Raw genomic sequence first — 23,188 nt, 5'->3', positions numbered from 1 at the left:
ATAGCATTAAAAGACACAATTATTGGAAATTGTTGCAGCATATAATGTTTTCTATCATCTTAAAGGTTTCATCTTTTGTTCTGCAATGTTCTCGAACATTCCCAGAGAGTGAGACACACGGGGGTGTGCAAGTTCCTCAAGCATCCCACACCGAAGAAGATACTGCGTACGGACAGCAGTGGGGAACCAGGCACAGTGCACTACGTGGTATGGTCGGGACTTTAATCCCAGCTCCATCTGGGGAGTAATTTCTATCATCTTAAAGGTTTCATCTTTTGTTCTGCAATGTTCTCGAACATTCCCAGAGAGTGAGACACACGGGGGTGTGCAAGTTCCTCAAGCATCCCACACCGAAGAAGATACTGCGTACGGACAGCAGTGGGGAACCAGGCACAGTGCACTACGTGGTATGGTCGGGACTTTAATCCCAGCTCCATCTGGGGAGTAAGTGAACTGTGTAGGATCTAGCTCAATTTTGCACATCATTGTGATTTAGCTTGAAAAGATTATGGCATTCTCAGTGAACGTTGGAAGGAATTAAGTTGCGGAGAAAAGAAATAATACTACCTTTACTGATTTCCAAGGTGATCCCTTTAACGTGATCTCATTTAGTTCCTAAGTACAAAGTAGTTCATTACACAACTGGGTATAAGATTTAAGCATTGTTACTCTCAGACTGTGAATATTTTACCTTCTATTTCTGAATTTGCATGTCGGGAGTACAGAGAATATTAAAGCAAAAAACAAAAAACCTTAATTTTAATTTCAAGCCAGAGACTGTTCCAATTCTTGTCTTTGGCTTGTTCTCGTGTTTACAGAACTACTCACCAATTTACAAAGGCACATGACAGTACAAAAGCAAAATAAAATAAAATAAAATACTCAACAACTAATGGATTAGTGGTTATTTTACCCAAAACTTAATTGGCATCTGTAGGTAAGTTGTCAGGGTATTTTGAGCTAAGGGAGTGATACCAAAGAAATTTATTATTGTCTGGAGGAAAAATTAAGACTAGAGGAGAGATCAGAACATTAAACTGCTCATTTTAGAAGTGACACAGGTTGTTTCTTACTACTAGCAATAGTATTTCTCACTATTAAAGGACAGATTCATTTGGGATTTGCAAATTATTTTGTTGCGCTCTGCCTACTCAAAGTGTCTTGTGACTCTCAGCTGGGCTAAGACATGTCCTTTCTGGATTTTGTTTCCCATTGTCCTATTTCAGCCACCTTGGGAAAACTCCCCGTTCACATGGATACTCGGTTCTTCTTCCTATGTTTCTTGAATGTGTACAAACTCTCCTAATGCTACAGAATGCTACACAGCATAGGTATCTTGTTTCTTGGGTTATGAACTTCTGACAAGATGCTCTGTGCATGTGACGGCCCAGGATGCTCAGAGTTGGAGGAGACAAGCCACGGAGCCTAGCATAGAAGCTGCTGAACATCCAGGGTGCTGGGAAGGAAGAACGCTTTCCGCTCTAGCCATCTTCCACTGAAGGCAGCAAGTGGTTCTGTCCTACGGAGAAAACTGTTGTGTGTCGTCTCTGACAGCAGGTTGAGAATCAGGAGACTCAGTTTACAGTCCCAGATCAACCGCCTGCTCAGTGTACACCCAACACACACAGCGCAGGCTGATAGCGTGTCAGTTCTGTGGGCGGCTTTGCCCGGCCGCCTGAGAAGTGAAATAAACAACTCTTCAGGCAGAGAAAAGAACTGATAGGACAACTGGAGCTCTGACACCACTTCGGTACTGGCGTCACCTTCCTAACCAGACCCTGTGTGTTGCTGAGCGATTCAGGACTTTAGAGACACCAGTAGCAAATCTGAGAGTGAATCAAAAGGAAAGCTGCAACATTTTTGGTGAAAATTTTGAAAACGCACCCATCTCACCCATCACCTCAAGCCCAAGGACAGAAGTTCCAGGAGTGGGCCCTGTGATGATTCTGCATTAAATGACTGAGCAGGAATTATTGCTCTTCTCAGCTCTAAGAAACACTACCCTAGGGAACAGAGCCCATTCCTGCTTTTATATATTCTGGAAACAATTAAACAAATAAATTCACCTGAAGCTGCACACTAGAGAGCTTTCATTAGTGGTTTAAAGGACAACCCTGTGGAGGGTCAGTTGACTGCAAACCCGTGGATCTGTTCCTGGCCTCCATCTGTTCCACTATTTGGTATGTGTTTTTATGTCAGTACTATACTGCTTTATTTACCATAGCTTTGTAATGTATTTTAAAATAAGGAAGAACAATGCGTTTCACTTTATTTCTTAAAGTTGTTTTTGTTATGTAGGTTATTTTGTGGTTTCATAAGACTTTTAGGATTTTTTTTCTATTTTTATGAAAATGCCATTGCTATTTTGACAAGGCCTTTGTTTAATCTATATGTCACGTTAGGTAGCAGAGGATCAATTAAATAGTGATAAAAGAGTGATTAGAGCTGGGTAGTCCCAGCATTCTGGGGCTGAGGCAGGAGCATCATAAGATCCATCCCAGGCTGGGCAGTCAGCAACTTTGTGAGACCTCCACAATCCCCCCAAATAAACTATTGATTTTGGTACATTTTAAATGTTAATACATCTGAAAGAGGTCTATTATGTTTGTTTTTGGAATATATTCAATGAAATGTGAATATCAGTATGGTTTAAAAGTCACTTATTTAAAAGCATATATACCCATTCTTGTTCAAATACAACTTTTTTATGTGGTTCTTTTTCTTCTGAATCTATTTGCATTCTAATGCTGTCACAGAATTTTGTCCTAATAAAATATTCTTATTTTCCTGAAAGTTGGGTTACTTATTCTTTCATACCACTTTACAACAATTGTGTATGAATATGCGTAAATATGCAAACATATACTACATTTAATATGTCTACATTTAGATTTGATTTTTCTTTCCCCTGCCCATAGGCATTGAGTTATAAAAATGCTCTCAAAGTATGTCATATGCATTTATGAATCTGCCAAAATGAAACCCATAAATCCATATAACCAAAATGCACTGAATAAAAAAAGATGTGGAAAAATATATTCTTATTTGAATTATAATCATAATTACTATTTTACACTATTAATCCAGTAATACATGCTATTATATGCATTGATCAAAATTATTAACAAAAATAAAATTTTATTTGAAATTTTTATTAGTACTAGAAAGAAAAAGTTCAGTGGAATTCAATTTTTAGTATTTTTAAAAGTAGAATCACTGAAAGACATTCTTAAATAGAGATGTGGCTGCATTGTTATAATGATGCCACTTACTATAAATTCTGCAAGTTATTGTCAGTTGTACATCACAATGTACATAAGTATCTATCTCAAAAGGATTTAAATTACTTAACTACCAACAGACAAATCTATAAGGTATTCCCTCAATTTTAATAAAAGCAAAAAATTAGAAATCACTCACTTCGCAGTGACAATTCCTGGGAAGTATGTAAAAAAAAAAAACAACCAAGACAAAATAAACAACTATTAATTATACACTGAACTCTCTTAAGGGCAGACAGTATATTAAAAAGAAACTTTGAGAACTATTATTGATTTTCAATGTATGTCTTTGAAAACAATATTTTTGTTAATTTTTAAAAAATGGTGTGCTTTGAGTCTGTTGTCAAAGTATGAGCTATGGATCTAGCTAAGCTTATGAAAAAAGGGAAAATCTGTAACTTATAATTTAAATGGCTAACTCATTTTTCACTAGGAAACAAATCAACCAAGTGAACCTTATTTTTTTCTTAATAGAGATCTGTCTTAATTTTTCGACTCAAGTAAGTGCAACACAGGCTGTCCCCATGGCAACCATATTCCTTGGGAACACAGCCGGGGTTGAGCTTCGGCTCCTAGCACTCCCACTCATCCTGAAAGGACAGGAGCTCTAGCTTGGGTGTGATATTTACATATTACATTGCAATGTCCTCGGTGAGATGAAAATTAGGATCCAGATATTTAACTAGGAAATCATTGTGGACAAGTATTTCCAGATAGGAATCCCGGAAGAGAAACATACCCAAGACCCTCCCACACATGCGCCTCACATAGCAGCGTGTCTGAAGAAATACCTACGTGCCACGCCCACCCCACTCCCAAGTCAGCTGGGATCAGGGCTTCCAAACTGGGAAACTCTCCACTCCGGGCATCTGCAGGCAAGTCATACCATGATATTCCAAGATACTGACAAATATAAGTTAATAACTGGAATAACTGGAATGCCTGTAACTTCCTCAATCTGAAGGCATACGCTTTATTCACTGCATTAAAAAAAAAACACAATCTGTTGAACAATGATTCCATGTGCTCTACAAAGTACAAAGTGTTTTGAACAGAGAAATATAACAGAAGGATACATTGATAGCTAACTTATTTTTAGCTATTAAGCACCCTGGGTATCAGAACTTTTTCTAAATTCTTCCATACTTTCTTGCTCATTTGTGCATGGTTTCCAAGCCACCTCTAATGGCTTATTTATCTAATGGAAATGGGAAGCTTATTTACATTTTTACTGATATCCTCTGCTAGTTCCTACAAAAACAATTAATAGTCAACCTGCCATGAGTTTAGAAGCGTATCGGAAGTAAAGGAAATCAAGTAGAGGAAACAAATGAAAACAAAAATGAGCTATTTGGTTGGAGAGGTTTATATTAAATTTAGAGATATTGATTCTCTGGATGTGGCCAGAGAAGAGCGAGATTAAGGGTTTTGTTTTCCAGTGCATGATTTGGAATCTTAACATATATTTCAAAAAAACATCATCACTTCGCTTATTGCTATAACTATTTTCTCAGCATCACTGATAAATATTTATTTGTAAAACATACTTAGTCTTTGTTGTGTTAGTGATGGGAAGTGCAGCAAGTGAAGCAAGGCAGGTACGTACCTCCTCGCCTGATGGCCAGCCACGCTAGTCAATCAGTGTCCTTTCCCACTGGGAACTCTGGCTCTTTAGACCTCAGGAATCCATGACCCATCAGCTGGTCCAGAATTCAGGCTGCAGCCCCTTCCCCATCTTTGGTGCGAAGGCAGGACCGTGGCCCCTAGCTGTATATGCTAGGAAGGGCTTGTAGCCTGTTCTGCTGCCTTCACCCAACAATTGCTTGGTTGAAAGACTGTGCTCACATGAACATGTTTTCTAATCTGTGCACTCCCAAGGACACATTGCTTGGCAACTTTGATTAATTCTTTTGTAATGGGAACATCATCTCCCTAGTTGATCTCTCTTTCCACGCACATTTAATCTATTTTGCAAATGCGGTTTCCTCATTTTTGGTTTTAATTAAAATAGTGCACACCTGTATGTACTTCTCATGCGTGATCTGCTACAAACTAGAGGGAAAAGCTGTTGCTGGAGGAGAAAGCTGGAAACCTTACACCTGGCTCATCGTTATGGGGTCTGGCAGAGCTTTCTGCTTGGCTGGAGGCTCTGTGATTAATAGCAGCTCTTCCCAATTATACAGATATTATACTTGTCTTCCTTTGGAGGTAGATGCGAGCTATCTATGTATATGCCGTGCAAATGTGGGCTTTGTGAGAGCTAATTTCAAAAACAACCAGGCGCTGATTGGCAGAAGATAGCACACTGGGGTGACAGGCATCCTGGGGGTGAGGAATCTGTGAAAGAAGAGTGCAGGGAAAATGGGAAAAGGAGCTGCGGAGATTTAGAGCTAATCAAGAGCAATAGCTGAGAAAGCAGCAGTTGATGAAAGCTGGTGTAAGCCAGATTTACTGGAAGGGAGGGCAGCTTCAAGGGCTCCAAGAGGCACAATAAGAGTGAGAGTTTAGTTGATTTTACAAAAAGTAGAATGAAACCAGGAAGCAACGTTTATACCCCAAATGCACAAGCCATATCAGTTCTTGACCAGTCCTGAAAAATGTATGCTTTTCTACCGGGCTTGCACCCTCGGAAATCTTTCTTCAGTTTTGACCGTGACAAATAAAAAGTTGGAGACACCGCTGTTTCTCTAGATGCCACAGGGCACAGGCACTCAGGGAGCATTCACTGGGCTTGATGGAATGGAATGTTTTATTGCCAGGGAGATAGAAGATCTGGGTATCAAAAGGGGAGGGGCAGAGATCGAAGACACCATTTTTTAACAAACCATCACAGCACAGTTGATCAGAATGGCTACAGGACAACATCTTTGGAAGGCTTCCAGTAACTACACAGAGCAAATTGTTCAGCATGCACTCTTTTGGGTTCGCAGTGGAAAACTGCAGTGAAGATTTCCTAAGCTTTGCTGTACACAGGCACTTTCAGCCCAATGCCAGGTACACAACAGTAGTCCAAAGATAATCAGTGTGCTGAAGTTTGAAACTTATCCTCAGGTGTTCCATTGTCCGAATTGGAATAGAACACCCAAAGAAGGAAGAACATGTGAAAAGGAAGAATTGAAAATGCTGCATCCTGTGACTGTTTGCTCAAACTATTTCTTCACTATATTGGAGTCCATGTAGACAAGAGGCGGGAGAACTAGTAATTTGAGTTTTTGGTTACATCTGTTCTGGGGCAATCTAGCCATCTTATTTGTACTCTAGCCAGTTTGCCTTTACAGTTTTTTTTTTAACCTATGCAGAAACGTTTTTTCTTAGGGTGGTATGACATATGCTTCATGTCTGAATTCATTTCTTCGGAAATTCCCTGTGTGCCAAAATTTTATGTAGGGATTAATAAATTTGTGAGTATAGGTACACACACATGGATTCCAGTAATTTTCTAAGAACATATATAAGTAGCCATACACATGAACTGTATCTTCATATTATCCTTGAAATATAGGTGAAAGTTTGCCACAATGTATTATTTAAATAAAAGGCTTCCAAAGAAAATAATTTTTCTCATAAAGATTTCTTTGTAACATATATATCAAGACATTTTATCTGTCTTTAAATTCCAGAAATATTTCACTTTTTCCATATGAGAAGGAATATTCTTTTAAATAGATTTCAAAGAACAATATGGCTACTTCCATGTTGTCAAACCTAACATCTTTATTTCAGATGAGTAAATTGAATATTTCTGGAGTTTGAAACTATTACACAGGATTTTTGTTTCTTTGAAAAGGTAACTCAGATACAGCATATTTCAAGGAGATTGCTCAGTGCTGTAGCCAGAACATAATGCAATGCTATGAAAACTATTTAAGTGAATTTCCAGATATTTGTAGTTCTCCTCCCTCCCTGGCCATTTAGTGATTGGTGGGACTGCGTGGCAGGTGGAGGATGATAAACAGGGGCCCTGAGCTTTTTCTCCACCCAGAGCACCTGTGCCCGTGCGGACTCTCCACTGCCATCTGTGGCCTGGGGACACAAGTTGACTGGCTGGGTGGCTGTGCCACTCAGTTCCCTCAGTGACAGTGTTAGCAGAGCCTCCTGATGGCACACAGAACAAACATTCGTGACTCTAGTGACAGAAATTTAGGAAGTATTTGTTAGCACAGCATACTTACAACACATATGTGTTGTGATACACATTTATTTTTATACTAGAAGAATTTTATGTAAACTAATTGGTGCCATGTAATCCAGAACCTTCTCCTTTCTTATTATTCCATTGTAAGTCAAGGTCACTCCCAAAGGGGTGAATTGAAGAAAGAGGTGAAAGCTGAATTCTACTTGCATTACTAGTTGCTGACAATTTTAAGACTAGGCACATTCACTGTAGATCTATGTGGAACCCAAGAAAAATATATATAATTCTATATCTGGAATGAATAAATGGATTCATGAACAGTATAACAACGTTGCCTCAGTATATAAATTTCACAATATAATAGTCAATAAAAGTTCCTCTTGAGAAAGGAATGTTTTTATTTATATCTTTATCCCAGTAATACAATCTAAAATGATTTATATTATATAACAAGAAGATGTTATCTGAATTTGTTGTTTGTATTTGTTTTGAATTTATTTGTATTTGGTGTGGATTTGTATTTGGCTCTTTATTGGGACACGATGATGAAGCACAGGGCATGAAAGGTGAAAAATAAGATCAACAGAAAAGCCGAATTGTTCTGAGAAGGGAGGAGAGCTGATAAAATGTGATGGAAACTCCTGGGGGAAATCTGAGAAGACAGAACGCAAGAGTGCAACCGAGAAGAGAAATCTTCACGCTGGCAGCTCGGCCAAGGAAACCCCGCGGGAGGAGAAGATACCCAGCACAATCTTACACTAGGCCTGTAGAATGTTACCTTCTAACCCCCACCTCTGCCCTCTGGAGCCTTTGCAAAGTCTCCCCAAAAGCCAATAATCATATCTCGGCTGATCAATGATATCTTGATCACCAACGAAAAACGCTGATCTCATCAAAGGCTGAAGACAGCGCACCTGGTCCAGAGGCTGGTTCGGTTTAGCATGATAAATCCCTATTCCAAGTGACATCAATTAGGAAAAAGCAAAACGCCCAAAGTTTCCCCTCAGATTCCATTTATGTGCATTAAGTTTACCCAGAAACAAACCGAGTGGGCTGGGAGGAGGAGTGGCTGCTGCGGACACTCACTGCGAGGGCGATCTGCAGGGTGCTGTGGGCCACTTCCACGTACTGGTACTCCAGAAGGCACCCCGAGACCGTGATGTAGCGGTGGTCTTCCGGGGCCCAGTCGGGGGCGGGGGTCACCGACGTCACCGTGCACCCCGGTCCGTTTTCCATCCACCAGGAGCGATGCATCGAAATGTTAAAGGTCAGCAGAAGGTCTGTTTCCTGCAAGAAGGCAGCTGATGAGGATGAGAAGGACTGGAAATCCTAGCTTATTTGGAACTAACGTGCCGCGAGATTCCTCTTTAAGAGCGTGGGATTCCCCCTTCCCGCATTATATTTTACAGGCAGCCAAGGAGCATCTAAAGTAATCACATGTCTACAGGTTACACCTTTGAAGGTTTGCCTGACCACACAGATGAAATTATTTTATTAGAAAAAACACCCATGGTTTACATTAACATTGAAAGGTCCTTACATTCTAGGATTTGTGGATATTACAAAAGGAATGATTTCATCTCCAACATGAGGTGAAATTCTTGCTATTATTTACTCCTGTAGTTTTCTCCTCCACAGAATATTCATCGTACATTTTAATCTCAAATGTGAATTTCATTATAGCCACAATTAATGTTGCAGGTAATGCGAGGACTTATAATACTGTATGTACTTTCTGATTCCACATGAATTTTAGGTTTGTTTTCTCCATTTCTGTGAAGGATGCTAACAAATGAGATAATATCGAATTAAAAAGTCTCTGCACCACCAAAGAAACAATCAACACCAAGAAAAGAAAACCTACCTAATGGGAATTTTTTTGCCAGCTGTTCCTCCGACAGAAGACTAATATATAGAATATATAATGAATGTAAAAAAATATAAGATCCCCCAAAATAAAAGACCCAGTTAAAAATGGCCAAATGAAAGGAGCATGCACTTCACAGAAGTACAAATGGCCAATAAATACATGAAGAAAGACTCCACACAGCTGGCCACTAAAGAAACGTAAATTAAAACAGCACTGAGATTCCATCTACCTCGGAAAGAATGGCCATCATCAAGAATCAAATAATAAATGATGGCAAAGATGTGGGTAAAAAGGAGCCTTTTTACATTATTGGTAGGGATGTAAACTGGTACAACCACTACAGAGATCATTATGGAGATTTCTGAAAAATCTAAAACTAGAAATTCCGTTAGACCTAGCTATCCGCCTTCTCTGTATCTTCTCAAAAGAGTTACCAACATCACGTTACAGTGATGTGTGCACACCCGTGTTTATAGCAGCACCATTCAAAACAGCAGCTCTTGGAAGCAGCCTGCATGCCCATCAACAGATGAGTTGCTAAAATGTGGCATTTACACAAAATGGAATAGTAGGTTGCCGTAAAGAAAGATAAATTTGAATGATTTGTAGAAAAGCAGATGCACTTTGAGACCACAATGTTAAGTGAAATAATCAGACGCACAAGCTTAAATACCACTTCTTATATGAGAAAAGCCAAGTCATAAATAAAAAGCAAAATAAAAGATAGCTAGTAGGAAATAGGGAGATAGCTCTTTCTCAAACGGGAAAGAGCTCAAAAGATGGAAGGAGGGGAGGGAGGGGAAGCGGATGAAAAGGGAGTGGAAGTGTGTTAGTACCTGGACCAATTCAGTGCAAGGAGTGCAAACACTGAATACAGCAAACAGGGACTAACAAAAAGAACAATAAGCTTGACTGATAAGAAAAATTTAAGTTTCTAAGTAGTAAAACATAATATTAATCAGTTTTCCCTTTCCTATCGCTGTCATCCCTTTTCATCTACAAGGAATTGGTCCAAGACTTTCAACCCCTGTGCATCAAATCCAAGGGGGCTCATGTCCCTCATGTAGAGCGGCACTTGGTTGGATACGGATACAGAATTTGTGGACACAGAGGGTGGACTTTATTTTAGGAAATCAATATCCATTCAGTGTTGCCAACTTCTACAGTGAGTGTGGTCATGATGTTTCTTAAGAAGCAGCACATTTTGCAGGCTGGAGTTGTGAAGTCAACTGCTCTTGGGATGACTTTCGTCATAGTGGTGAAGCACAACTCTAAGCAGAATTAAAGCTGAGTTTCTGTGATCAGAGCATTCATGATCACAGGTACCAACAGGAAGCTCTCAGGAGCATATGAACCAGTCTAGTCTTCCAGGAAGAGAGCTTGGGAAGGGAACGTGCAAGACATTTTCTATTACTCAGCAAGTCTTGAGGGAAGATCAATTCTGAGGGAGGCTCAGTGGCGAGAACTGGAGCTGTCAGTCTCAAGGACAGCTGTGGCCACACTAGAGTTGCGACCTAACTACTATGCAGTGTGAGATGCCAGATGGACTGCACAGGGCCTGTACAGAACATGTCTAAAGTCATGTTTTGTGACCTGAGTCACTCCTACTGAGAATAGGAGAGGGTAGAGTTGAGTTGCCAACTCAACTCCAGAGGGAATTTGGAGATAGCAAGGATGAGTCCCCAGGAGGATGCTGTGCTAGGTCATCACCTTTGTTGTGGTGCCTGCGAGAGGGGAAGATTTCTGTTCTTCCCGAGCCTACTGAGAAGGGCTGCAAGTATGCCTTGGAACTGAGGAGACACAGCAACTACTTTCTGATTCAGACCTGATAAGTCTCAAAATAAGGCTTACGGTTAGAACTACCCACTAAGTGGCCATAAAAAAGTAGACAGTCTTTAGAAGGCAACTGCATAGCTACATATCATAGCTCTAGGATGGTAATCTTTGGGAGCAGATGAGGGCCATGCTGAGTGAGCTAAGACAGGGTTTTCCTCAGTGGTTTCCCAGGTGGCCAGTGGGTAGGGGACAAGGATGGGATCTACGGCCACACGCTCCCAGGATCTGAGGAAGGAAACGTGATACAGCCAGTACACAAGGTGCACCAACGAAGCCACATACTTTCCCGTGAGGTGGGTATGAAGCACAGTTAACCCTAAAGAAGTGCTGTGAGAGTGTCGGTTTCACGACCTGCCAGCGTCTGTTAGCACCTGTATAGTTTTCCTACCTCCTTATCACTTCTCCCTTTTTCATATTGCACGCACGGAAAAGTTTCAAACCTCAGTTGATAATTGTGACTTAGGAGGAAGTGGCTACTAAAGACAGAAGTAGTAAAATCCTGTGTAGACAACTCTTTCCCATAGGAGGCTGTGGCAGGTGTGTCTAGGAGGTCACGGACGTGTGACTTGGGTACCGTATATAATCCTTCCTGCTTCCCAGCTGCCAGGCTCTAAGCAGCTCCACTCTGTCACACCCTTCCATGGTGCTTCTGCACTGGAGCCCGCTGGCCAGGCACTCAATCCCTGAAATCTTGGGATAAATTGAATTTTTCCTCTTTTAAATTATGAGCGCTGTGTCTCATGTCCAGCAATGGAAAATCTGACTAATACCTAGGAAAACATTTAATTTTGAGTGAAATTTGGATTTTTATTGTAATGTTGAAAAGCTATGCCCATTTCTGAACACAGACTATTTTGTGAATCCTAATGAATTCAGATGACTCTTCAGTAGTTGAGGAAAAGGAGAAGGATCACTCTGTATGTTATCCTATGCCAGCAGAAGAACCAGGTCCATTGGTAGTTTATGACACAGGTACAAGAATGGAATACATTTTCTATTTATCTCTCACAATCCTAATCATTTAATGTTTGGTTACCAAAAGCTGGATGAATCACTAATGCGTATGAGGAATGTGCAAAGGATCCAAAGGGCAAACAAACAAACAAACTAAACTAAATTGTGATGACAGCCAGGATCAACGTGGTCTGGCTTCCTAACAGCTAGCGATTCTACCTTTACTCTTGTTTTGTGTGTGTGTACTGGGGATCGAACCCAGAATCTTTGCTTGCTAGGCAGGCACGGTGCCACTGAGCTATATCCCCAGCGCCCTACAGCTCTAGGCCTCAGTAGGTTTCAGTAGGCCTCTGTTTCTCACAGGAAACTGACTGGAGATGAAGCTCCAAAGAGGGAATGGCTAAGAGAGTTTTATGGGACTAAAAAGTGTGGTGTTTGCATTGTCACTCTTAATCTCTTGAAGCAATAATTGCTTCTCATAGAAAATGCAACAAATTGGCAAACAATTATGCATGAGTTTTTCAGGGGCAGTCCCATTTCAAACAGGAATCAAAGCACTAATAGTGGGAATAAAGTTGTTGGTTACAGGCCTATCATGAATCGGACAATAAAAGTCCCTGTTCTTTGGAAACCTCTTATTGTTATCCCAGAGAGACAGCTGGTCACTATGGCAGCAGAGCCAAATTCATAAAAGCACTGACATAGGGCTTTACTGTGGGGGTCAGAAGTGTTCATTTATCTATTAATTATATCTTAAGCACTGCCCCAAAGAGAGCTGTCATGATAAAGAATATAAATATTATCAAAACAAGGGTGAGGAATAAAGGCCAGTAAGTGAAGATGATAGCTAGTGATCCGGGAAACCGAGACACCCACAGCCCCACACTGGTGTGCTGCTGGTGAGGACAACACGAGTAGCGCTGCGGATTTGGCTCAGCAATTCCGCCACCTGCCTCGAAAGCTCAAGGTTGTGAGTTTGGTCCCTGGTACCGAAAGAAATAAACAGTAAAAAACAACACTTGGTGAGCACAGTTATGATTATCTACAAAACAACGGAAGGTGCCAAATCCCCAGGAAGGGTGATCTTTTCTTTCCTGATACTAACTTCTTAAGATGAATCATCAATTTCATAAACATTTTTACATGAAATCCACTGGGTTGTATTTTTTAGTGGATTATGATCCCCTAAATTTCAAGGATATTAGCAAGGTTTAATGGACAGCTGAGGTATCTTTAGGTCTTCTTTCCACCATGGTGACTGTATTACTTCCCTACTACAGACTGGATGGCTTTAGAAATTCAGAATTGTCTTGTAGCTAAAAGTCTGAGATCAAGGTCTGAGTAGGCTTGGTCTCTTCTGAGGCCAGAGGAAGTGCCTGTTCCTTGTCCCTGATGGGATCCTGGCCAGACTTGGCGCTTCTTGGCTTGAGAAAGTATTGCCTTGAGCTCTGCCTTTATTTGTCACGGTGTCCTCTGTGTGGTCTGATTTCTCCGTTATAAACACATGAGTCAAAGTGGCCTAGAGCAGTGGTGGGGAACCCTTTAGGGTTTTCAGTGATAACGAACAGCCAGCTGTGGCACGCGTGCCTGAGGTTCGCCCCCACCACCCTGCAGCTTGCTGTAGTGAGCTCGTCTTAACTAACTACACTGGAAATGACTCCACTTCCAAATAAAGCCACATTCTGAGGTTCTGGAAGTCAGGGCTTTGCGGCATCACACAAAATTGCCAGGAACGAGGAATACAGTTCATCCTGTAACACCAAATTGCAATTTCTAAAGATCACTTGAGACATATTGCTTGAATAATTATTGCATTTTATTACACATTTTTGTTATTATCTATTGTCTAGACTGTTAATGACATATAGTCTAAAAATTATATTTATCATAAAACTAACAACCAAAATAGTATTTTTTGTCCATAGCTTTTTTCATCTCCAAGTATCCAGTTGACAATCAATTCCAGTTTTTAGAACTGTTCCTTAGAGTATTTACTTTGATTTTATAAGTACTGTACCTACGTTGACATTATCCATTTATCACTTAAATATATCTATTGATTTCTACTATGGAAGGCGTAAATTTGAATTCTTAGTTCATATACTTCTCTATTATCCTTCATTGTATATAATCTTTCCTAAAGTTTGGTTATGTCGATATTTTAAAGTTTATGACTATATATATATATATATATATATATATGTATACACACACACACACACACACATATATTCTCATGGCTGAGCTGAGCTGGGAATTATGACAACAATGTATCCCTTATATAACTTTTGTTTTTCCTGGAGTCACTAATTCTTTCATATTTAAAATAAGACTTTTGGGGTTTTCGTAAGAGAAGTTGCAGGCTCACAAAAAATTGATATTCCTGCCCTCCCATATGCAAAACTGCCCCCTTTTAAGCAATCTACAGCAAATGGTATATTTATGATAATCAATGGACTGAAGTCCATCATTTATATTGATATTCTCTATTAGTGCGTGGCTGATGGAATTTGACAAAAGCATTAAGACATCACCCACCATGTCAGAGTATCACACACGTCATTTTCTTACCTGGCAGTTTCTCTGTCCACACATAAGACTCTCTCACCTCTCTAACCCCTAGAAACAGTGCTCCTTTTGCACTCTCTGTAGCTTTCTCTACGCAGAATTCCATACAATTAGAATAGCACACTATGTAAGCTTTTCAGTCAACAATATACCTTTCAGTTTCCTGCATGTCTTTTCAGGGCTTTTCATTTCCTTTTAGTAATAAATAATACATACTTATTTGGATGAATTAGCATTTATCTGTTCACTGCTGCTTGCTTTCAAGATTTGGCAAGTAGGAAAAAAGCTTCTATAAACATTCATGTGCAGGTTTTATATGTACATGCTTTCAGTTAATTTGGGTGAATACGACAGGATTTGGATTGTGCGTTAAGGTTATGCTTAGTGTGTAGGGAACTTCCAAAGGGTCTTCCAAGAGCTGTACAATTTGAGTTCCCATCAGCCATTCTCGGAAGCCCCTAGTGCTCTGTACCCTTGGTGCCATTTGGTGTTGTCATTTTTCTAGATTTGGACCATTGTGATGGGTGTGTGGTGGCATTTCAGCGTCATTTAATTTGCATTTTCACAATAATACATGATACTGAACATCTTTTCACATACATACCTGCTGTCTTCCATAGTGAAGTGTTTGGAACACCTTATGAGATTATTTTCTTATTGTAGAGCTTTATAAATTCTTTGGTTAACAAGTGAACCAAACCCTCTTTCGTTACTGGTTAACAGGCCTCTATTAGTTGATCTCTTATATTTTCTCCCAGCCTATGCTTTGTTTTTTCATTCTCTTGAAGACTAGGAAATTTTAATAATGGATAGCTTGGTAATTCTTTCATGAACTATGGTATTGTATTAGTCAGCTTTCCAGTTTTCCAGCTGGGACAAGATATCTGACATCTACAACCTGGAGAAGAGGTTTGGTTTGGCCCCCAGTTTTAGTGGTTTTAGTACACAGTGAACCTGATCCAAGGTGGAGATGGCATGGGAGAAGCAACTGGTGTCATTCAGATCATGACAGCCAGGAAGCAGAGACAGAAAGGAAGAACCCAGAACAAGAACACATCATTCTAGGTCACACACCAAGTGATCACCTCCAATCAAGCCCCGCGTCCTAACAGCATAGGCATGACTGAGTACATAAATGAAAGAATACAGGAATGAGTAAGGCACTCCTATGAACCAGTCACCTTCCAAACACATGAGACTTTGGGGAGACAGACATCTTAGATCTAAATCATAACAGAGATCATATCTAAAACAGTAACGCCATACCCAAGATCATTTATGTTTTTTCTAGTTTTTCATCTTACATGTAAATACATGATTCATTTCGACTTAACTTTTGCTACTACTACAAAGTCTGCTTCTAAGAATCTTTTTTTTTTTTTTGGTTTAAGTGTGTGTGGACACCCAGTTGTTTCAAAATAATTTCTTGAAAAGACTCTCCATTATATTGTCTTTTCATTTCTTTCTTTCCTTCTTTCACTTTCTTTTACAAAAATCAGTTTACTATTGCCAGCGAGGTACAAGTCTGGCTGGGAAAAGTGCACACTGATGTCTCCTAGCACAGTAGTAGAGGCCTAGCTCAGGCGTTGAGCCTTGTCTATGTCCAGCTATGGCCTCGCCCATCCCCCCTAGTTAGATGCCTCCATCACCCGTCCAAGGACACTCCAATAACCAATCCTGTTAAACCAAATGTATTACTCCTCCTTTGCCACTCCCTCTTTCAAAACTTTTAATTGCTGGCTGAACTTATTAAAAGCAGAAGCGTTCCAGAAACCTCCCCAGAGTCTGCTTGGTGATTCCACACCTTGCCCTCCCAGCTCGAGCTCCTGAACCTTGTTCTGTGAGCAGGCAGACTGACGACAGCATACTATCTCTACATGGGCGTACTTTTGGGCTCCCTATTCTGTTCCATTGATCTATGTCTGTTCTTTAAGACCACTCTCATGACTAATGTAGCATTACAGTAAATCCTAAAGTCAAGTAATGTCAGTCTTCAAACTTTGTTGTTTTAACATTTCATTGGCTATTAGTCTTTTGCCTTTCTCTATAAATTTTATATTTATTTATTTATTTATTTTTGGTACTGGAGACAGAACTTGGGCCTTTGCGCTTGCAAGGCAGGCGGCAGAACCAGTGAGCCAATCCCCAGCCCTCTCTATGAATTTTAAAATCACAACATAACCTGACGGAATTTGAGTGTGTTCCCAATCTATAGATCAAGCGGGAAAGAACTCACATCTTGTAAATACTGTACCTTCTCAGACTTGAACATAGAGTAGCTCTCCATTTATTTACTTCTTTTTTATGAGGTTTTTATACTTTTCCTTATATAATCTTACATACATTTTGTTACATTTAATTCTAGTTATCCATTTGTTATGGTGCTAAGTGCATGATACTAATTTTAATTCCAAATTTCATTTGGTACTTTGTGCTATGCAGGAAAGTAAGCAAGAAAAATCTCGAAAAAGACTTGAATAATGTCTTCCTTCTTGTTAACTTGGAGTTGATGTCAGTTCCACACTGAAGTTTTTCTTCCCTGGTACAATAGCTTGAATAAAATCTACCTCATCCTTTTTCACAATGTCAGTGCAACCCCTCTTCAGCCGTTCTCACGTCTTTCTCTTACCTCGTTCCTTCTCTTGTTTTGAAGAGTACCATCACTGCTATATGAGGAATAGGTGAGTGATTAAGGCATTTTCACTGTACTTTTATATCAGTTTATATTTTGGCTGGATATATGCTTCTTTGTTGAAGGTCATTTTTCCTTACAAACATGTAGACATTTCTTCATCATCTTCTTTCAAATTCCACTGGTAAGAAGTCTTATATCAACATTTAGGAGGCATTAGCTGTGTATCTGCTGTTTCTTTAGAGAGTTTAACGTTTGGTGGATTCTACATACATTTCAGCAAATACTGCTTGGTGTGGACTCCACTGTGGACCTCTCTTTGAACCACAAATACTCAGAAACAACTTCCAAACGATAAAAAGAGGTCAGCAAGGTAAATCACCCTGGAAATCCAAGCAGTTTTGCACATGTGCCCTTTGATGTTGACAAATGTCCACGGGTTCAGTTCAACACTGAAATGTGGTATAGTTTGGATATTAAATCAAAAGGCCCATGAACTAGTCTTCACCCCCAGGTTGGCACCACTGGGAGGTTATAGAAACTAACCGGTGGGGTCTAGTGTAGTTTTGCTGGTCATTGGTGGTGAGTCCTTGAAGAGGAGAGAGGGACTTTAGCCCCTTCTCTTTCTGCATCCTGCCCATGGATAAGCTGCCTGTCATGATGTCCTGCTTTGCTATAGGTCTCAAAAGACGGGGTCAGCAAACCATGGACTGAACCCTCCAAAACTGTGCCAAAATAAAACTTTCTTTTTCTTTTCTTCTGGTACTGGGCATTGAACCAGCACCTTTGTACTAATTACATTTACAGACCTTTAAATTTTATTGTTTTAAATGTTGACACAAGGTCTCACCAAATGGCCAACATGTCCAAATTGAGCTTGTGGGCTTGAACTGGTGATCCTTTGACTGAGCCTGCCAGAGTGCTGGAGCCAGACATTTGTTAGAATGACACAGTGCTCATATAAGAAGTTTCCATTCCTGTGATAAATTCATAGACAAAATTTGGCTCAGAATTGTAAATACAAAAACCTTTAAATTTAAATACATCTGCATAATTGTATGCTCAGGTCAGTATAGGCTTCGTATAAATTTGCTTATTCACATGTCTTAGTAAGTCTTCAAAAAGTTCACGTTAAAGGATTCCATTATTGGTCATGTCATTTTCCCAAATAACAGGGTCTCATGTGCTACACAAAAGCTGCTATTAGCAGTAAAAATCTGTTTGTGACAGGACCTGTATGTATTCAGGTCAATACAAGAAGCCTAATTACTCAACAAATAATAAGCATTTGATTTTTTAAAAGTTGACAAGTAAATGAGAAAATGATACTCGTGACATTTCAGAAATTCAATAGAAAGCTAAAATTGACTTCCCCACTTCACGACATTTGAAGAAGAGACTGTTATAACAGTAAGCCAAGGAAGCTATGTGCACGGTGGAGGTGGTGGTTGCCAAGAGAGAGAAGTTGGGATATTTAGTTTAAAAATCTGAAAGGTTGTCTTGGATTTCTGAAGTTTTTCTATTACCTCCTTTATTTGGAATAATATTGAAAATTGATATTTTCCCATTTTTACCTGCTTTGTTACTATTTTAAAACTAGAAAACACACTTATTGTGAAATATAGTCTACAGTTATTATTACAGTTATTAAAACTACCAATTTCACATACCATGTACAAAACACTCCATGATGTCATGGTGATGGAAAGCTCTTATGTGGTATACCTGACATAGGATTTATTTTCTGTCCTGGGAGACAAAAATAATGATAAAATGAGAACTATAAGAAGACATTTGATAAGTGCCTCGTAAATGGTGTGGACAGTGTGTACAGGAGTAGAATGGACTGCAAATGCCAGGGACTCCTGCTGGGGCCTGAAGGGGCTGCAAGCATGGACCACCACCCTGAGGGGAAAGACAACTGTGGGCAGAGGACACCAACTGGTCAAAATCATAGGGCTGTAGCAATGGATATATTTAAGGGTTATTAAGCAGCCTAATAATTGTGAGGTGGGAGTTTGCGAGAAGAAACAATGTCAAATAGCTTTGGAAGCATAAGATGGACCTAGACTAGGGAGGACTTAAATGCCAGAACAAGAAATCTGAGAAACTTTTAACCAGTGACAGACCACAGGTACTGTGAACCATAAACCTAGAGGTGTCGCTGTAAAAGAATGAAGTCTACTCTGGGACCACACAGAAGACACGTTGAGACCCATACCTGTGTGGCACTATGGTCACCATGAAGGGGACACAGATACACAAATTTAGAGCCCTTGACCTTTATCAGCACAAACTCTTCTCCTGAGTTTCACAGGGGTCCAGGGAGTTAGGACCAGGGCCACCGTGTGCAATATTTTCACAGTTGAGTGGGACCAAGCCCACATTCTCCTTACTTACAATATCACTCTGGTGATGATATTAGAGGCATGCCAAGGACATTTAATGTACAGAAGTTATTTTAACAAACAAAATTATGAGAGGTTAAAATCTTTACATTAATAACAGAGTGTACATTTAGTTTTCAGGATTGAGAGAAGTAGTTAGAAGACACCATGATAATTAACATTTTATAATTAGCTGAGGATGCAGGAGTTGGGACATTGATGAAGGCTGCATTTGAAATGAAGATTCACATTTTTCATAAATTCTTATGTAAGAGTTGACAAAAGTATATTTTCTTTAAAAAATAAGCAAATGTACTTTAACATGTTGAATGACTGTTGTTTTTATAGGAATGCAACCCCAAACCTAAGACAGTTGATAGGTACCAACCCCCAAATCCATGCTGATGGTTCATTGTACTATATGACAAATGTAAGAAGATAATGGAACATGAAATATATCCAGCTCCTGAATCCTGTCATTGACTATTTAAGAAAATATTTTAGAGTATATTTCTTTGAGGTTGGAAGAGAAAATCCTTTAAACCTTGTCTAGACATCAGTTTCTGATGTCTATGTTTCAACAAAAGCCACTGTTCTACTTTTCTACATCTTATCCTGACTTCCTTAGTGAAGAAAAGGGCTGTGTTATCTCATAATTGGTGTGCCCTTCCTTGTTGTGAGCATCCCTCTGAGAATGGCAGTTTTACAAATCCCTCCTGAAGACCTAGCGATGTGCTGTATGTTTCTCATCATTTAAATGAATAATACTTCACATTAACCCTTTCTGATGGCTCTTCCTGGTTAACTCCAGGAATTTCATTCTTACCGTATTCTCAATCTTATCATGGTTTCTGTACTTGCCATAGAAATCAATATCTATATATTATCTTGGCCTTTCTTGGGGAAAAGGAATATAGTGAGTTCAAGATGGTCACAATTGCCACTTATGAAATGTTATTAACTCTCAGCTGGAGATGAAAAGTAAGAAAATAAAGAAGAAAAGAAGAACAAGAGAAAGGGAGAAGGAAAGAGAAAGAAGGAAGTGAGAAAAAGGAAAAAATTCAATTAAGGAAGACTCTATACCCTGTTGAAGTTAATTGAACCTTCAGGCTCGAACAGCACAACCATTTTTTGAGCCTAAGGTTAGGACTCATTATCTATGGGAGGGATTTAAGTTTGGCAAGATGTTTCTTCTCTCTTTGCTTTCCTCAGTGGCAGATGCTAGAGGCAGAATGTCCTCAGCTGGTTCCAATCATGAAGGATCAACTTCTCATTGACAGTGTGGATTTTCAATGTACTAAAACTTCTTCAGGCAGCCTGCCCTGCTGTTTTCTAACTTTTCTGTTTGTTACCTCCCCGCAGGTATCTGTTCCCGTCCTGTGAATTCTCCTTTTCCTGTCTAAAAGCTTTGAAAGTGATCTGCATTCACTCTAGGGGATTAGGCAAAGAACAGGTTAGCTATTTCAAGAGATGTTACTGCCAAGGAAGACCAGAAGGCAACTTTTTCATTCATGTGTAAGGCACGATTTTGTAGATTTTGAATCGGCATGGAGCCACAGAGGAGCTAGTGACACTGAATGATTGAGATCTTTAACCCTGAATGTCCTCAACAGTCCCCACCATTCCTGCTGGTCATTGTCCCTCCTGAGTACACAGCCCACCACCTCTGGTACTGTCAAAGTCCCCGTCTCAAAGCTCGGACTTGGGTGGCACCATGCTTGGCTGCAAAGATTTCTAGTTAACAGGCTTGAATTAGGAGTGTGATCTTATTTTAAGCCATAGTTCAAAATGCGACTGTGTTAAATTTGTTACCAAAGATGCTACTAAAGTTTTATGTCCTTTCCTTTCTTCATTTCATTATCTGGAAGAAGATAATTCATGGACAATATCCTCAAAAATAACTATCTCCGTTATCATTTTCAGTAATGAAGAATGGACATAATTGGAGATGAAAGGAAATATTAATTACCAGAAAATGTCTCTGTAAAATCTCTACACATCTTTTGTTTTTTAAGATGACAGTATACCTCCTGGTTCATTATAAAACCTGCAGCTCATTGTTAGACTTGAGGCATTGTGCACTAAGAAGGGAAACAAAATCTACATATTTGTCACCTAGTCTGTGCTACAACAACAGTTAGAGGTGGGAATTGCTATCCTTTAATAGAAGGAGAAAATAGGGCTAAAAGTGTGCGTGTACTTGCATAAGGTTATTTTTATTAAGGATGAAACTAGATTTCAGGCCAACTTTTTTCTGATTTCCTGCTTTCCCACTGGAACATATTGTCTCTCCTGGAAATTCTCTTACCCCCCATGATAGTTATCATAGAACCACCAGGTCCTATATTCTGCAGGGTTTCTTTAAGGAGGGTGCACTAGGATAAAATGGTGTGCATATAATCCACACAGTTAATTCAGAAACTTTAAATACTCTTTGGAAATCCCATGGGCACCTTGACATGTACCCTTTGGTAGTTTTTCTTCTTTTTTTGTTACCGGGGATCAAACTTGGGTCCTTGTACTTGCGAGGCAGGGTAGCTTTTCAAATGTATCTGAAACTCATCCCCCTCTGCACTTACAGTAGGGTTGCATCTATCCAGCATTTGAATGAGGAAGCTTTAAAGATATTTAAGTTGTACTTTATTCCCATGAGATAAATTTTTTAAAGTGCTAAGATTTATGCTAACTCTTGTTTTATCCTGGCAAGTACATAGATCAATACTGCTTAGAATTTGTGGTGACAAATATAAATAAACTTCTAAGTTTAAATGAAACACCTTTAAGTATATGTACTTATTTCATTTGGATTGCTTCCAAAGAGCTCTTTGCAGCTGGATAACATACAAAGCCAAGAAGCTACTGGTGGAAAGGTCGCCATCTAAAATAAAATGTTAAACAATTTTGAAGTCTCTACTCATCATCAGTTTTAAGGAGCACTTAGTTCCTTAGTGTTCTTTAGGAAGAGGAAATGAAGAATAAAGAGAGAGCAGTATAAGTTGGTGCACCGGCCTAGGGAATGGGACTGACAGTTTCCTCGCTGTGTTTTGCACAGGAAGATGAGCGTAGTGATGGAGTCTCCAGCTTGATGGGTTTCTTCACAGTTGGTGCCGATAGTGCAGGTCTAAATTATAGCTCAGTGCTTCTCATTTAAGACATGCATCCTGCTAACTCTTCCTCATTCTACTGCTGAACAGTTAGGATTAATTATCAACACATTTTTATTCTACTTCTCTGTAATCCTCTCCTCAAGACTGTCAAAGCTGCCCAAGACTGGTTCATCTACCTGAGTCTCCTTCCCCTGGATGAAAGTGTCATGGTGTGGCCATCTCCGAGCTGTCCAGGTGTCAGTGATCGCGTCGCTGTGACACTGACCTGGGCTCCTGGCTTTCACCCCATGTGAGCACACGTATGCTTTGTTGTTTTGGAGCTGATCCGTTTTGTTTACACAGAAAGGAGACTAAATGTTTTTGCCTTTTTGGAGAAGTTCATACTCAGTGGTGGAAATTGCACTGCTAGCAACTGTTG

At 39.7% G+C, this 23,188-nt stretch overlaps 1 protein-coding gene and 1 long non-coding RNA gene across 2 annotated transcripts in view; one reads left to right on the top strand and one right to left on the bottom strand.

Annotated features, from left to right (window-relative positions):
• The window catches only part of LOC104863382, a 9,712-nt gene extending 9,475 nt beyond the window's left edge, over positions 1-237 (top strand). Inside the window, exon 4 of the long non-coding RNA XR_780545.1 lies at positions 66-237. This is a non-coding gene — a long non-coding RNA (uncharacterized LOC104863382). The remainder of the gene's footprint in view (positions 1-65) is intronic.
• Nkain2 (sodium/potassium transporting ATPase interacting 2) overlaps positions 1-23,188 on the bottom strand; it is a 500,786-nt gene that overhangs the window by 159,142 nt on the left and 318,456 nt on the right. Inside the window, exon 5 of the mRNA XM_010625769.3 lies at positions 8,503-8,703. Coding sequence (XP_010624071.1) covers positions 8,503-8,703 — 201 coding nt within the window. The remainder of the gene's footprint in view (positions 1-8,502; positions 8,704-23,188) is intronic.

This window comes from Fukomys damarensis, unplaced genomic scaffold, assembly GCF_012274545.1.
Source record: "Fukomys damarensis isolate Sample0158 unplaced genomic scaffold, DMR_v1.0_HiC HiC_scaffold_14, whole genome shotgun sequence".
NCBI lineage: Eukaryota > Metazoa > Chordata > Mammalia > Rodentia > Bathyergidae > Fukomys > Fukomys damarensis.
The sequence above is the reverse complement of the archived record's forward strand: the minus strand, read 5'-3'. Positions and strand labels throughout refer to the sequence as shown.